The following is a 15,768-nucleotide window of genomic DNA, read 5'->3' as shown; positions in this document are numbered from 1 at the left end:
TTTCAGGTGACTATTAAGTGTGTTAATTTCTATAAAACATGTCTAATCAGCACTAGGAAGAAATTAAGCATTTAACAAATAACTGATGATTTCTAATACATTTAATAAATTTATTAGCTTTAATAAGTGAATAATAAAATAAATTAATTTTAATAAATAAAATATAATCATATAATAAACTTTATTAAATGAATTTATTAGATTTAATAAATAATACGATAAATGTATTGGGTTTTAATAAATAACTGAGGAATTTCTAAGTTAAATCACAGCTTAAACAAAATATATCCCTTTGTCTCCTACTTTAAAGATAGAGGACAAACGTTGGATTTTTGCGACGGAGTGGTTCTCTGTTGTTAAGCGACAGGCAGCCATATTTCAACCCTCTCATTTATTCTGAAACATCCCAAATCCTTCCCTTTAACCTCATCAGCGCCCTCTTTACCTCCTTGTTCCTCAGAGTGTATATAAGAGGGTTAAGAGTTGGGGTCACTACCGTGTAGAAAAGGGTGAGAAACTTGCCTCGTTCATGAGCATAACGATTCTTGGGTTGGAGGTAGACACCTGTGACAGTGCCATAGAAAAGAGAAACCACAAGAAGGTGAGAAGTACAAGTGCCAAACGCTTTCTTCCGCCCGGAAGCTGACTTTATCCTCAGCACAGCCTTGGCGATAGCAGCATAAGAGGACAGGATAATGATCAGGGGCACCACCAGCAGAAAGATGCTAGCTACGGACATCTGGATTTCATTGTAGGTGGTGTCTGTACTGGAGAGCTGAATAAGTGCTGGGACTTCACACACAATGTCATCAACCATGTGGTGGGAGCAGAAGGGTAACTGGAGTGTAGCAGGAGACTGGATCAGAGACTGAACCAAGCCAGTCCCCCACGCCAGGAGAGCCAGCTGCAGACAAATTCTTGGGTGCATGATGGTGGTATACTGCAGTGGGCGACACACTGCTACATAGCGGTCCACAGCCATGATGACAAGAAGGACGCATTCCGTGGCTCCGAGCCATAAGAAGACATAAAGCTGAATGGCACAACCAGTGTACGTGATCGTTTTCTCTGGACCCCAGAAATTAACCAACATTTGTGGAACACAGCTGCTGGTAAAACAGAGATCTATTAAGGAAAGATTGGAAAGAAAGAAATACATAGGGACGTGGAGTTTTGGATCTTTCATGGACACAAGAATTATGACCACATTTCCTGTAAGAGTTAAGCAATAAAAGATCAGAACAACCCCAAAAAGTATTTTCTCCAAATACGGCTTGTCAGAGAATCCCAGGAGGGTGAAATCACTGTGACTATCATTGCAAATTATGTTCATTGTTTCTTGGAAAATTGACTTTTTGAGGAATAGTGTAGAAATAGTTACTCAAAAGTCTGTGATGGTTCCAGTGGAGACACAGGAAAAAGTATCTAATAACTTCTTTGAGTTTTTCCTATTGAAGATTAAAATTTTCACCTGCAGTAACTTTGAAAAAAAAAAGACAAGAGTTAGTGCCTTAATCTTTCACATTCATAATTAATTCTCCCTTTTCATTGTTATATATTTTTCATATTTTGCATATGATTCTGGTACATCAAATTGCTATATTAAAAAATACTAGATTTGTAATATATTTGAAGTATCACTCACAAAAATCCCTATGACAAGTGTTAGAAGTGTTTATTATTCTTAAAGATTATATATTCACTATATTTGTTATATATATATGTAATATGTATAGCCATATACAACACTGGCAAATACTCTTTTTCTCTCTTTTTTTCCTTTCTATGCCTTTGTGTCTCAATATGCCTATCTTTTGTTTTCATCTTTTCTATCTCTTTATCATTTTCCTTTCACTTTCTCTATCAAGTCCTAGGCTTACATTTTTCTTCAATCACTTTTATGTAATTTTTGTGTTAAGATGAGGAAAGTCACAGACCCTTCCCAAGCTTGTTGGAAGGGCTGCATATGGAAACATAAAGAAAATACAAAAAAAAAATCCTGGGACATAATTATCATTTGATGTACATTTGGTGTAGTTATGATCTTGATAACACTGCTCAGTAGATTATTGCAAGTTCAGAAACACCAAAACCTGCACACAAACATTGAAAGGCAGTATGAATGAATATAATGTTTAGGAAGAAGTTGTCCTGTACCTCTATTACTTTTTCAGCAAAATAACTTGAAATGTTTTTGTACCTAGTTTCTTTACTTTTCTGAATTATGGGTATATTATGGAGCAGATAATCTATATTTAATGTTCTCCTCAACCTAACAAATAATATCATTGATTATTCACATTGATATTTTACATTTTCCATTTTTAAGGATTTTTTGATGTCCTGCTTAGCAATATCCTGCTGTCATAGAACAGACAGCAGAACCACCAGCAGAACCACCATGGACAGTTGCACAAGAGCTTAGATTCATCTCACATATACTGACAGTGACCAACTTCAAACCAACTAGTGCGTTTTGTGTATTAGGATTATCATAAAGAGTCTTTGAAGAGTGATGCAAAACAGTCCTGGAGGATACAGAAACTTGAATTCAAGATGAGAACATTAAAATCAAAATCCTCGAAACTGTCACAATATGCCAAATGGACTGCTCAAGCCGTGATTCTTGGAAAAATGATGGAGCAGTCTGATGCTAACTGTTTCTTATATAGCTAAACATCTAACACTATGCACATAATGAAAACGTTTCTATTTGAAGAACTCTAAATAAATGGTTTTGATGTTTAAAGATTAGTAATCTACAGGAAACCTCCAAGGACACACATTTCACAGTGTCAGGGCCTTGAGTTTCACTGATTTCTCATGGTTAAAAGTGTAGCATATTTTTGTTTTTGTTTTCTTTATTATTTCATATGTTTAATAAAATTTATATATTTTCACTGTTTCTAGCCTCTATTCTATGTCATTATGAATTTACTTTTGTAGATTTTTTTCAGTTAGACAATGTAAATTTGACTGGTGATATTAACACAACTGAGTAGTTTGGTAATTTTTAATGTTATAGTCGCTAATTTAAATTTCTCTTTCCCTATTTTTATAGTAGTGCCTACTTGTCTAAATATATGTAACTATAAATATACAAATATATTATATGCAATGTATAACAATGTATAATTATATATCCAGATAAATATACACACATTTAATTTCTTTTAAGTCTTTTTCATTATTAATCATGTTAAAAGAGACTTTTTCTTTGGATTAGCTATCTGTAAAAAATACTTGGTCAGGGGACAGAACATTAGCATAACTGATTGTTGTTATACAACACGGAAGAGGTCTCTTCATTTCTTCTTTTCTTCAGATTCCTTCTTGCTACAAATATCAGTTGTCCTGATTTTCTTTCAGCTTACCTTCTCTTGTTCTCAGAACCCCACCTGGAGCGTTCATGTTGGAAAGCTGACTTCTTTGGTCACATGTGTGGATGCCAGCAATTCCACCTCACCTGAAGTAGATGCCTTTTGTGGTAGTATAGCTCGTCTTTTTCCAGGTCTAACTCCAGCAGAACCACCATGGACAGTTGCACAAGAGCTTAGATTCATCTCACATATACTGACAGTGACCAACTTCAAATGCAATGTGTACAGCTTCCTACTCTGCTCCAAGGCCTTATGTGACACCATGGGAGCCCATCTGGCACATAAGTGAATGTTGCCCAGAAGAGCAAGACAGTTAATAACCCTGGGGAACCCTCAAACAGTGGAATAAATCAGCTAGTGAATCGCTGTCCAGCTACCCCTCCTTTAGATGAAAACATTCTGGTGCTTTTTAGGATGTCCTGAGGGTGCTTAGCTCACAGTACACAGAACATGGCTAAACATATGCTATGTATGCCTTACATGTGTCACTGTTACTATTTCTTCACACATTCTTCCTGAACACCCTTTCTCAAATGAGTAATTTTGATCTAATTCCTTAACCCAGTCTCTGCTTGGCAGCACATACGATGTAATTATGACTTGTAGTCAGAATAAGATTTTCAGGATAGAGATATATAGAATCCTGACCTTAGTCTAGCAAATGGTCTAATGGGTTTAGAAACATACCACATATTAATTTCCCTGGTCCCTAAAGGTCATTAGGTATGTAGATTTCCTATCTGCAAAACTCTTTTATTGAAACCTGACTAAGTGGACTCACAAAGAAACTCACAAAATATCTATTCATTGGCTAAGATGAAAAGCAATCTAGTTAGTATATTCTGAAGAAAATGTGTGAATTAGTTCAGCCTCTGAAATACAGCAGATGAGAGCCAAAGGCATGGAAGCTACATGTGCAAAAACATGAAGAATCAACGAATGAAACCTATGGGAGATTTAACTAACGTTTGCTCCAGCTACAGATGTTGTATCACTTATAGAATCTTCATCATGAAGTATTTATACTACCTTTGTCACACAATTGATTTGTTAAAGGCATAAATTCATTTTGCTTGTTCTAATTGAGACACACACAACAACAACAACAACAACAACAACGCACACACATATAGAAGTTAACTCTGATTCACTGGTTCACTCTCTACATGCAAAGTCAGACAAGAGATTATTAACCAGAACACAAAAGGAACTCAAACAAACTCATGGAGCAAGACAAATAACTTAATTAAAAATAAGCAACAAGTATAAACAGTTCTCAAAACAAGACATACAGATGGCTTTAGGTACTTGAAAAACTTCTCACCATCACGGCTAAACAGGTAAGTGACAATCAAAGCTGCAGTGATACAACATCTCATTCTTAGCTTATTTTCAAGAGGACAAAGATAGAAACTATTTGGAAGGATGTTAACAACAAGAACACTAATATATTGTTGTTGAGACTATGAATCAATGTAGTCATTGAGGGTGGAGGCTTTCCAAAACCTTAAAAACAACATTACCATATAATTGTATGTTCCCACTATCAGGTGTAAATTCAAGGGAAATGAAATCCATCTGAGAAGCCATCTATACTTCCTTGTTTACAGCAAACTATTCACAATATCTGAGACATGAAATAACCTAAGTGTCCATCTAAATGTACACATGTAATACACTCAGTGATAGAGGAAATATTGCAATTTGAAACTATGTGAATTGAACTGGAGGTCATTATGTCAAGTGAATTGAGACAAACACAGAAATAGTAGTATCAGATGGTCTCGTTCTATGTGTATTCTAAAACAGAGCTGACCTTATAGAAGTTGAAGTACAATGCTGGTTAACAGAGACTAGGAAGGAAGGCAGAGAGAGATAGGTGGCTGGGGTAAGGAACATCAACAGGTCATAAGTTACAACTGGGCAGAGGCAAGAAGTTCTGAGGTCTAAGTGCTTTCACCCATTGAAATGCTAGAGATCTATGGAAATTACATAATGTAATCATACTGAAACACCATATAGCATTGAATAAATACGTTTATTTTATATATGTTTAAAGTAAAAATGAAAGATAAGATCATTGCTACATCTAGGGTGAAAAGATTGACTCCTAAATGGAGAATATTTTATTGGGCATACCACACTGGTCTCTTGCTGGTGACAGAATATGTATTTGGCAGAATATATAATCTGCATATTTTCCCCATTCCTATCACTAAAGTCATTTCAATAAATGTCCATTGCAACTACATCATGGGTAGGAGTATGAAGAAAAATGATGAAATTTATGGGATAGTTAAATCACATTTTGAGCTGATTATACAATCTTTTAGAGTGGGATCTATCATATTGGAGTTACCAGGGATACAAAGATGTAGAAGTCCATATACCCACTTCTTGCATCTATAAATATGCATCTGTTCCATATTGCTATTCATCATTCCCCTTTTTTGATATGTCTGAAAATCATCACAAGTCATTTATCACTCCCCATAATTCATAATGTATTCTAACTTGACACTATTTCTCTTTCCACACAAATTAGGTGATTGAGTGCCACCTGAAATTCTAGACACCATGTAGAATTTACCTTTTAACTTTCAAGATCACAATTACATTACTCCAAATTTTCTTTTCATCATGTTTTTTTAGCCTAATTTTCATACTTGGTTTGCAGTTTGTGAACTTCCTACACAGCAATGCTATCAGTGCAGTAGGGAATTATTTTTATGGATGTATTTACTTATTTTTGCCTCTCTGGACACAGTGACCAATTAAACTTGTGGGACTTGCAGTCCCTGGGGCTATAGTACAGGACACAGTATTGTGTGAATAGCAGACCCTTAGTAAATGTTGATTGATTTTATTTAAAAGTACATTCTTCTAATGGCGCAAAATACCAATGTTACAGATTTCCCCAAAGACGACTTGTCATTGTAGAGCTCTGTTAGAAACCTAGTGAGGGAAGTGAGTCCATGAAAACATCCTGCTGACTGAGGACAGTGTCTGAAACACATGTAGAGCTCATCATAGCAACTTTTCTCATATAGCATGTTCCTATATAGTACAGAATACATGATCATTTCATTCCTGATTGGCGTGAAGAAGATAATTGAAGAAGAAACTCACAAGGACTCAAGCAAAATGTAGAACTTGCTTATCTGTCTTTGGGCCAGACTTCTTTGAAACACAGCACAAAGTAGAGCATGGAGATCTGTGACACTTAGAGGAAAGGTGAGTTATATCTATGGCACAAAGTCACATTTCTGTAAGTGTGAATGATCCCTCAAGATTGTCTCATTCACATGTCCAGGTCTCGGTTGCAACATGTTAAGTGAGGAGTGACCAGTTTTGTATTCTGGAAACCTCAAAAGAAGTACCAAGTATTTTCAGTGTTAAACTTTTCTTTAATGCACACAAATAAACATTCATTCATATATATTTTAAAAACTGCAGAATTTGCTTTCACAAGGAAAAGGTGATCACTGGTGTTTAAGGTTTTTTTTTTAAATTCTGTATGACATAATAGGAAAGAGATGTAATAAAAGTAAATAAACGTGTTTTTGTTAACAGTTAATTCAACTTTTCTGATAATGTAAAAGAGGAATTGGCATGGGAACTAATACCAGTGCCACAGAATATCTTGTTCTCTGCATGTAGAAAACATGAAAAAAAATGGGGAAAAAAGCAGTTTTGGCAGCATTATCTCACATGTCCTCCAGACCTATCAACTATCAACTTCTATTTACTGGAAAATTATATTCTTGAAATTATACTGGGAAAGAAGTTAAATATACCTATAATAATTTCATATTATGACATGATAAACAGCATAACAAACACTATCAGTGGTCAATTGGTTGCCTTTTTCTCATGTTGAAATACAGAGTAGCTACTAATGATGATTACTAATGATTAATATTAATCACATCATTAATGACAGCTATCTCAACTTCATTAAATCCTATGTTTCATGTATGGAATTCACACTATGTCTTGTCTGACCCTCACAACAATTCTATCAACTTGGAGACTATCAGAATGTTCATTAAATTGACCAGCTACACACACCTCAGAAAATTTTAAAAAGTCCTGACAGAGTCTAGCTCCAGAGAAGCTGTTCTTACCAGCTAGTTTCTGAAGATGACTTCTTTTCAAAACAACCAATCAAGAGAGAGGGTAAAATATCCTGGTTGTTTTGATATATGTTTCTTTAATAATAAAAAATTGAAAACCTTCTCTATTTTCACTGTTTACATTTTATAGTGACTCAAATTTTTTAGTCTATTGCTCCTTTTTATTGTACATAGATTTTGCTCATTCTTATGTGGTAATTATATTCAAGATATAAAATTTGCCATTGATATTGTGTAAGTTCCATCCTATCATTTTTCTTTGCATATATTATAGATACAAAATAGCTGTGGTTATGTGAACATTCAACACTCAACTCAAATTTTTCAGTCTAAGGTGTATCATTGCTCTTTACCAAGGAATAATGCATAACTGAAACCAGAAAGCCCAATTTAAAAACACCTAAGATGGAAGGAGTTAAATTATTCGTAGGCAGACTTTTCACCATCAAGTTATACATCATATGTCAAGTGCTCCTCCCTCTGGAAAAGGTATTTCATTGTATAGTTAAATATGCCAATCTTGTTCATTTTAAAATCTTCTTATGTCTATTTAGATATATGCTATAATTTATGCCTGTAACTTACAACATTGGTAAGCCTTCTCAATGTGCAACAAGTAGACATTCTTTACATGTTATGGATGTACTTGGCAGAAAAGGAAATATGTCATAAAAGACTTTTAAAGATTTTAAAGGGTTTTGTAATTCAGACTTTGAAACTTGATCTTAGTAAAAGTGTAATTTTTTTTTGCCGAGTCACGATATCAATAAAAGTGCAAATTATACCTGATTGGCAATAATTAGAATTTCCACACTGAGCTGTGTCTGAGACGTAAGTCAAGAAAATGATTAGACTGTCAGTTTTACTGCTCTCAATCAGGTAACTGGACATCAGGAGAGGACATCTGTGGTCATGCCATGTACTGCCAGCAAGCACTATTCTATCACACTGAATTAGAACCTCTAATACCCAAGAAAGCTCTGTGGAAGTGAGTGTTGCATGTCATTTAGTATAAAAACGGTGCTCACAAAATTAAATCATGATGCCACGAAAATAAGAATATCTTTAAATCCATGCAGATTTAGATAAGAGCTCTTATAATCTATATAACTTAGCATGCTGAGCTTAACTTTAAAACAATTGGATTTAAAATCATGTTTATTACCAGAATTTTTATTAAAGTAGGTTGAGAGATAAGAAGAAGCAAAATGAACTGAGTGTATATAATCTCTATACATTATGTATATCATAGAATTTGTATCATTTAAATTTCATGCCACGTGACATACTTCACATACTACTACTGATAAAATAAGAGTTACATTTTAACTGTCAGAAAACCACATCATATTTCAAAGGTACTCCAATAAATTGTCTATCAATTGCATTTTGCGTTGATCTATACATTCTATTAGTCTAACTTCAGCTGAATTCCAGTAAAAGCATTCAATGTATATTGACTTTATTTTTATTCCATGTTTTTAGGAGTGAAAAATAAGACAGTCATCATGACCTGGACAAATGAGAGCTCTTCCAAAGAGTTTATACTGCTTGGCTTTTCAGACAGGCCCTGGCTGCAAATGCCTCTTCTTGTGGTCTTGGTAATATCCTATTCATTCACCATCTTTGGCAATGTGTCCATCATGATGGTGTGCATTCTGGATCCCAAACTTCACACACCCATGTATTTCTTTCTCACTAATCTCTCCATCTTAGATCTCTGTTATACCACAAGTACAGTCCCTCAGATGTTGGTGAATATTTGCCGCAACAAAAAGACCATCAGCTATGGTGGTTGTGTGACCCAGCTCATCATTTTCCTGGCCCTGGGAGCTACTGAATGTCTCCTCCTCGCTGTTATGTCTTTTGACAGATTTGTGGCAATTTGCAGACCCCTCCACTACGTAGTCATTATGAATCAAAGGCTGTGCCTGAGGATGGCAGCCTTCTCCTGGTTCACTGGCTTCAGTAACTCCGTGTTGCAGTCTTGCTTGACCCTTTACAGGCCACGCTGTGGTCATCGGGAAGTGGACCACTTCTTCTGTGAGGTCCCTGCCCTTCTCAAGTTGTCCTGTGCTGACACTAAACCTATTGAGGCTGAGCTCTTTTTCTTTAGTGTATTAATTCTGCTCATCCCAGTAACATTAATCCTCATCTCCTACAGCTTCATAGCTCGAGCAGTATTGAAAATCAAATCAGCAGAAGGGCGGCGGAAAGCTTTTGGGACATGTGGATCACACATGATTGTGGTGTCTCTCTTTTTTGGAACAGGCATCTACATGTACCTGCAACCACCTTCTTCCACCTCGAAAGACTGGGGGAAGATGGTTTCCCTCTTCTACGGAATCATCACACCCATGTTGAACCCCCTCATCTACAGTCTCCGAAATAAAGACATGAAGGAGGCCTTCAAGAGGGTGATGTCAAGAATCCTTTTCCATAAGAAATAAATAGTCGTGGGGCTAGATCAATGATATAGCACACTAATCTTCCACCTGCTTTCCATATGTATGCCGGTTCTATTCCCAGCTGTTTCAATTTCAGTCCAGCTGTCTGGTTATGATCTAGGAAAGCAGCAGAGGATGGCTCAAGTCTTTGGGCCCTGCACCCACAGGAGAAATGTGGAGGAGGCTCCTGGGTTCTGGGTTCAGACCAGCCCAACACAGGCCATTTCAGGCATTTGGGAAGTGAGCCAGCAGATGGAAGATCCCTCTCTCTCTTTCTCTGTAACTCTGACTTTTGAGTCAAATAAATAAATCTTTTTTTAAAATGACATAATTATTCTATTCTGAGTGTAATTTCATTCTTTCCTTATCTTTGAAGGTGAAAATAACATTTGAAGTAGTTTTTCTATTTTCCAGGTTTTGTGATGTCATTGAACTCTAGCAAAGGTTGAAAATTTTCTCTGTTCAGGAACCAATACTGTGACCATAAAATACATTTCTATGTTAATTTAAAAATTCTTGTTTCCCAGAAAACCCTCAAATCAATCTGTGTTGTGAGTCCAATAATTTCCTCTTATTGGTGTCAGAGATGTCCTGGACGGTTGTGTGTTTTGCCTTAAATATTTTGATCTATAATCATCTGTCATCTGTGAATGATTTTACATATCTTCATAATTAATTAGCCATTATATAAAAATGTTGTCCATCAGAACACAAGTCTTTAGTGACTTTGCACCATTATGTCCTTTAAAAAAAATCCAAAATTCGTACCCTTCCAGAACTGTTCTAAGCATATTGTTTGACTCAAACCTAAGCAACTTTAAACTCATTGTGTATTTATATCATAGTAGAAACTTGAAAGATCCTCTTAGTTTTACTTATATACAGAGAACGAATTTCATGTATTTCACAGTACAAATTTAACAACATTATTTTTCTTCCCACCCTCTTCTCTTTTTTCAAACTTTTTTTTAATTTCCTATTTTTTCCATATGACAGATGTGGGGAGCCATGCAGTTGGGTCAGATGACATGGGCGTGTGATGAGCACCACTCCTCAGTTAGCAAGGCTACGAGGAGTATCTAATTGCATGGCAAGGCCCGGCAGAATGTCTCCGGTCACCTCATTGCTGCCTCACCCCATTGCACGGCCACTCAATCACCTCTGATGTTTCATAGAATTCTTCTGAGGGTATTGTTGTTGTTTTTCTGCTAATGTGAAATTATTCCTATAACTGGTATAACACCTCAAATTGATCAACAATGTTATGATAAAAACATCTTTAGCGACATAAGGCTGTGATACACAACTAAAAGTATGAATAGTACAATTGAGCTCACTATGTCTTCAAACATCCTGTTATGTGTCCTGGAGCTTGCCCTAACGTAAGTAATGTTTGCCTTAGGAAACAGCTTGACAATATCCTGCGACAGATGGCAATCATGGAGGTACAAAGAGTTTGTTTACCATGCGCCTTGAACTGTTACAACACATGATATGATGCATTATAGTTTCTCACCGCAGAAAGCTAAAGTATATGGGGCATCTTCTAAACAAACGTAAAACCCCCCAAAATCTTAAAATCTCAATCTTATACTGGCACTCATATTTAGGGAAAGAAAAGAGTTTATAAAGATAAAAGGAAGTTACTTGTACAGGCCCTCTGTTTGTAGATTGGCTGAGTTGCCTTGATCCCTTACAGTGCCCTTTAACAAAAGAACAAAAAATAATTGAATCAGCACTAGGTGAAGATGATGGTAATTAATGCCTGATTTGATTATAAGATTTAGCAAAGAATCTATGTTATATGCTTTTATAAAATCCTTTATGATCTTTTAATTCTGTACTCTTAATATTTCAAGCAATATTAGTTAGTTTGTGTTTAGTAAAAATTGATTTTGAGTATAAGTAAACCACTTGTCACTATGTAACCATATGCGCTGTCAACTGTGGAGTTCCTGGCTTCAGCCAAGTGATTGCAGGTTTCAATGAGTAATGGTTTGTTGAAAATATTTTCCTTAGGATTGTTTTTTGTATTCTCTTAACCATGAAGTAAAAATGAAACAATTGGATATTGTGCAAAAGCTTTTGATGATTTGTGTATAAATAAAGAAGGCAACTTTTCTGAGTTGTCCGTTATGAGCCTCAAACCATAGTGGTCCGCGTCTTATCTCTTTTTCTTATTGTCACGCCGATCCACTCATCCATTGCACGCTCTCAGTCAGCTGGAGCTGGTCTCCAGCAGAGTATATTAATTCACATTCCTAACAAGTTACCCTCTCTCCATACTGTCATTGTTTATCATCCTTAAAATCTTTTAGACAGTAACCATTTTCAGTGGGGTGAAGTGGTATCTCATTGTGGCTTTGATTTTTATTTATCTGATGGCTAGTGATATTGAACATTATTTTATGTACTACTTATCTCTCTGATTTTGTAAAAAGTATGTTCAGATCATTTCAAAGTTTGATGATGATGATAATGATTTCACCATTGGGTTGTTTGAGTTTCACAAATATTGTGGATATTGATCCCTTGTCATTAATAACTTTGCAAATAGTTCCCTATTAATTGCCTTATAGGACATGATATCTCCTTTACTGTGAATTTGTGTGACACAGCCCAAGGTGTCTGCTTTAACTTTGTTGTTTGTCCTTTTGTGGTCCTATCCAAAATTTTGCATAAACAAAACCTTGAATTTTTCTCCCATGCTTTCTTGTAAGTAATATTCACTATCAGTTTTTAGTGTGTCTATCCAGTTTTATCATTATTATTGCCTATTTTTGAGAAGTTAGTCAAAGATGAGTTAGCTATACATGCATAAATGATTTATATTTTCTATTCTGTTGGACTGTGTGTGTTTTATGCACCTACATAGGCACTGTTTATATGTATAACAGCTGTGCAGTCTGCTTTCAAGTCATGTGTTTTTATGCCTCTGAGTTTTCTAACTTCCCAGGATTGCTTTGTCTGCTCTGGGATTTTGGGCTTCTATACAAATTTAGAAATGCATGATCGTTTCTTTAAGCTTGTCATTGATATTTTTATTCTGGTTATATTGAGTTCCTTTGTTGTTTTGGGCTTTGAGAAAATTGTAGCAATGTTAACATTTCCAAACCATAACTGTCAAAAATTTTATACTTTTTTCTGTGTTGAATTTGATTCTTTTTTGGAGCTTTATAACTTTAATTGTGGATATTATTTATTTTATTGGTTTAACTTACAAATCTCTTCTAACTATTGTGAGTGGGATTCATTTCTTGTTTTCTATTTCAGTGAGTTAACTGTTGTAAAAAATGTTCCTAACTTTTGTGTATTTATTTTGTGCCATAAAACTTGTTTTTAATAAGTTCTAATTACTTGTTGGTGCACTAATTACTTAGGTTTTCCACGTATAAAACTGAATAATCTAATTTTCTCCTTTCTGGCTTGAATGCCTTGCATTTCATTCTCATGCCTTATCAATCTGGCTGTGACTTCCAATAACGTATTGAATAAGAGTGGTGGATGGAAAGCCTCATACCATTCTACATCTTAGAATTGGTCTAGTTTTTCTTTCTGAAAATTATTTTATTTATGTAAGATAAGTAAATTTTATGTATTTTTATAACACAGATTAGGAGCATAGAAATATTTCCTGCCTTACCCTCCTTTCTGCTCATAGTGACCACCCAACATGCTCCCTCTTTAATTCTTGCTAAAAACATTTACACTGATATAATTTTAGTTTACTTCAAACCACAGGCCTAAGACTCTACTAGGTAAAGGATTCAGTTCTCAGAACTCTGAGAGTAGATCTACAGTACAATCCAGCTGTTCTACTCCTGAGCCTATCTAAAGGAGATGAATCAGGCCATGGGTTTTCTATACACCCACATGTTTAGCAGTTCAACTCACAGTAGCTAAGATATTGAATCAATCCAAAAGTCTGTCAACCAAATACTGGATCACAAAATTGTGGTTAAAAAAAGAAAAGAAAAAGAAATTGTGGTCTCTATATGATGTGGAATACTACTCATGTGTAAAAAAATCCTTTCTTCTTTTGACAAAATGGACTCAACTGGAGACCATAATGCTTGGTGAAACAAGGCAGTCCCCAAGTGATTGATATCATATGTTCCTGTGATCTGTGGTAACTAAAATAGAGAGTTTAAAAAATGTAACACGTATGAGTGGACTTAACAATATGAGACTTGGTCATTATCTATAACCCTTCTCTGTACTCTTGAGGACCCATGGATATCTACTTCCTGAATTTATTTAGTGAAGAATTAAGCTTGTGATTACAAGGTAAATTGAAAATTTCTCACTGAGAAATTGAAACTGAAAGAGTGGAATAAGGAAGAAGAGTGAGAGTGAATGAGGCTTGGAGGGCTGGGTGGGAATTATCATTTTACTCTTAGAACTGTACATATGAAACACATCACATTTGTTCCCCTTACTAAAAATTAAAAAAAAAAAAATTCAGAAAAAGAAAATTTCCCAGGTCCTGAATAAGACAGGAACATGCAGATACAGGAAGCCTAAAGCAACCAAAGCAGAATCAACCGAAAATACATACTCCAAGGAATATTGTAGTTACATTGTCAAAAGTGAAGGACAAGAAGAGAATCCACGCAAAAGAAGATCATCAAGCTACATATGAAGGAATCCCAATTAGACCAACAGCAGAAATTCTAAAATCCAGAAATCTATAGGTGACAGATAAAGCCAATTTTTAAAAATAAAACAATATGCAAATACTTTATTTTGTTTCTTTTCTCTTTTCATTTTTTTTTAATTTATTTTTGACAGTCTTGACATAATCAGGGTAAAAAGTTTCAAGCACTACAGGAAGATGGGTAAAACAACAAGTTCCGTATTGTTTCCTTAATATATCTGATGTAAAAGGGGATTTTAAGGGAGAAGCCACACCCAGTCTTCCACCCACCCCACGTCCCAGATGTGGGGTATGGTCTGAGGGTCTTCCTCAAGTGGTTCTGATAGTTCAATAGTTCTGAATTGCTGCCACTCTCACACTCCAAGCACTATGCAGTCATTGAAGATTGCACTGATCAACATAGTCCAATATGTAGTCTTCATTTGCCCAGTTTTTTCATTGCCAATATATAGCTGAGGTGCTTGACTGACTTGTTCTGTCCTCTGTCATTTGATGGTTAGCGTTCTGAGTCCGAAAGCGCAATTGGGAGGATCCCCGAGAAACTTTGTCTGAGGTGTTTCCAGACCAGATTCTTGTATGTACTAGCAAGTACAGGGCCTGGCACAGTCCATCGCCCCGATCAGCTGGCGGTTGCAGTTGCTGGGTTGGTTTTGTTTCCATCCATGTCTTCCACTGGAACCAATGGGTGTTTGTAGTCCAGCCTGGTTCTGCCCAGCATATACTCGGCCCTCACATAAACCAGTGGGACCTGCAGCCTAGTGGGAGCGACCCACAATAACCCCCACCAGGCCGGCCCCTGCCCTGTTCTGCCTGTATGTGTAGCAGACTAGTCCAATCTGTCCCTCATCTGCTTCTGCTCTCATACATGTTAATGGGTATTAAAACCTTGTTCCATCTAACCAGCTCAACCATCCAGCCTTCATGGGTGTTGTTGGGTGTCTCCGTCTAGCCACCCCAGCTGCTGTCCTAGTTTCTGTGCACTCCTGTGGAAGTGGTAACCCAAGAGGGAGGAGCCCATTATTTCCCTCCCAGAACAATCCCAGATTATGCACTCTCCAGGTGGTTCTGTGGTTTAACTTGACAGAACTAGCCCCTAGTGCAGCTTGTGTTAGCTGATGCTGTGGCTAAGCCCAAACAACCCTCACCCA

At 36.1% G+C, this 15,768-nt stretch overlaps 2 protein-coding genes across 2 annotated transcripts; one reads left to right on the top strand and one right to left on the bottom strand.

The window, feature by feature from the left end:
* Positions 1-391: 391 nt before the first annotated feature.
* On the bottom strand, positions 392-1,333 carry LOC121156325 (olfactory receptor 2H2-like). The gene has a single exon (XM_040979949.1). It carries the CDS (start codon positions 1,331-1,333, stop codon positions 392-394), a length of 942 nt encoding a protein of 313 aa, XP_040835883.1.
* A 7,638-nt stretch (positions 1,334-8,971) lies between these two features.
* On the top strand, positions 8,972-9,966 carry LOC121156316 (putative olfactory receptor 2B3). Its single transcript, XM_040979939.1, has one exon. It carries the CDS (start codon positions 8,992-8,994, stop codon positions 9,964-9,966), a length of 975 nt encoding a protein of 324 aa, XP_040835873.1. The 5' UTR covers positions 8,972-8,991.
* The last annotated feature ends 5,802 nt before the right edge of the window (positions 9,967-15,768 follow it).

The sequence above is a fragment of the Ochotona curzoniae genome, unplaced genomic scaffold, assembly GCF_017591425.1.
Source record: "Ochotona curzoniae isolate NIBS_2020 unplaced genomic scaffold, NIBS_Ocur_1.0 contig_3350, whole genome shotgun sequence".
Classification (NCBI taxonomy): Eukaryota; Metazoa; Chordata; class Mammalia; order Lagomorpha; family Ochotonidae; genus Ochotona; species Ochotona curzoniae.
Note: the sequence above shows the minus strand (reverse complement) of the source record. Positions and strands in the feature narration are given on the sequence as shown.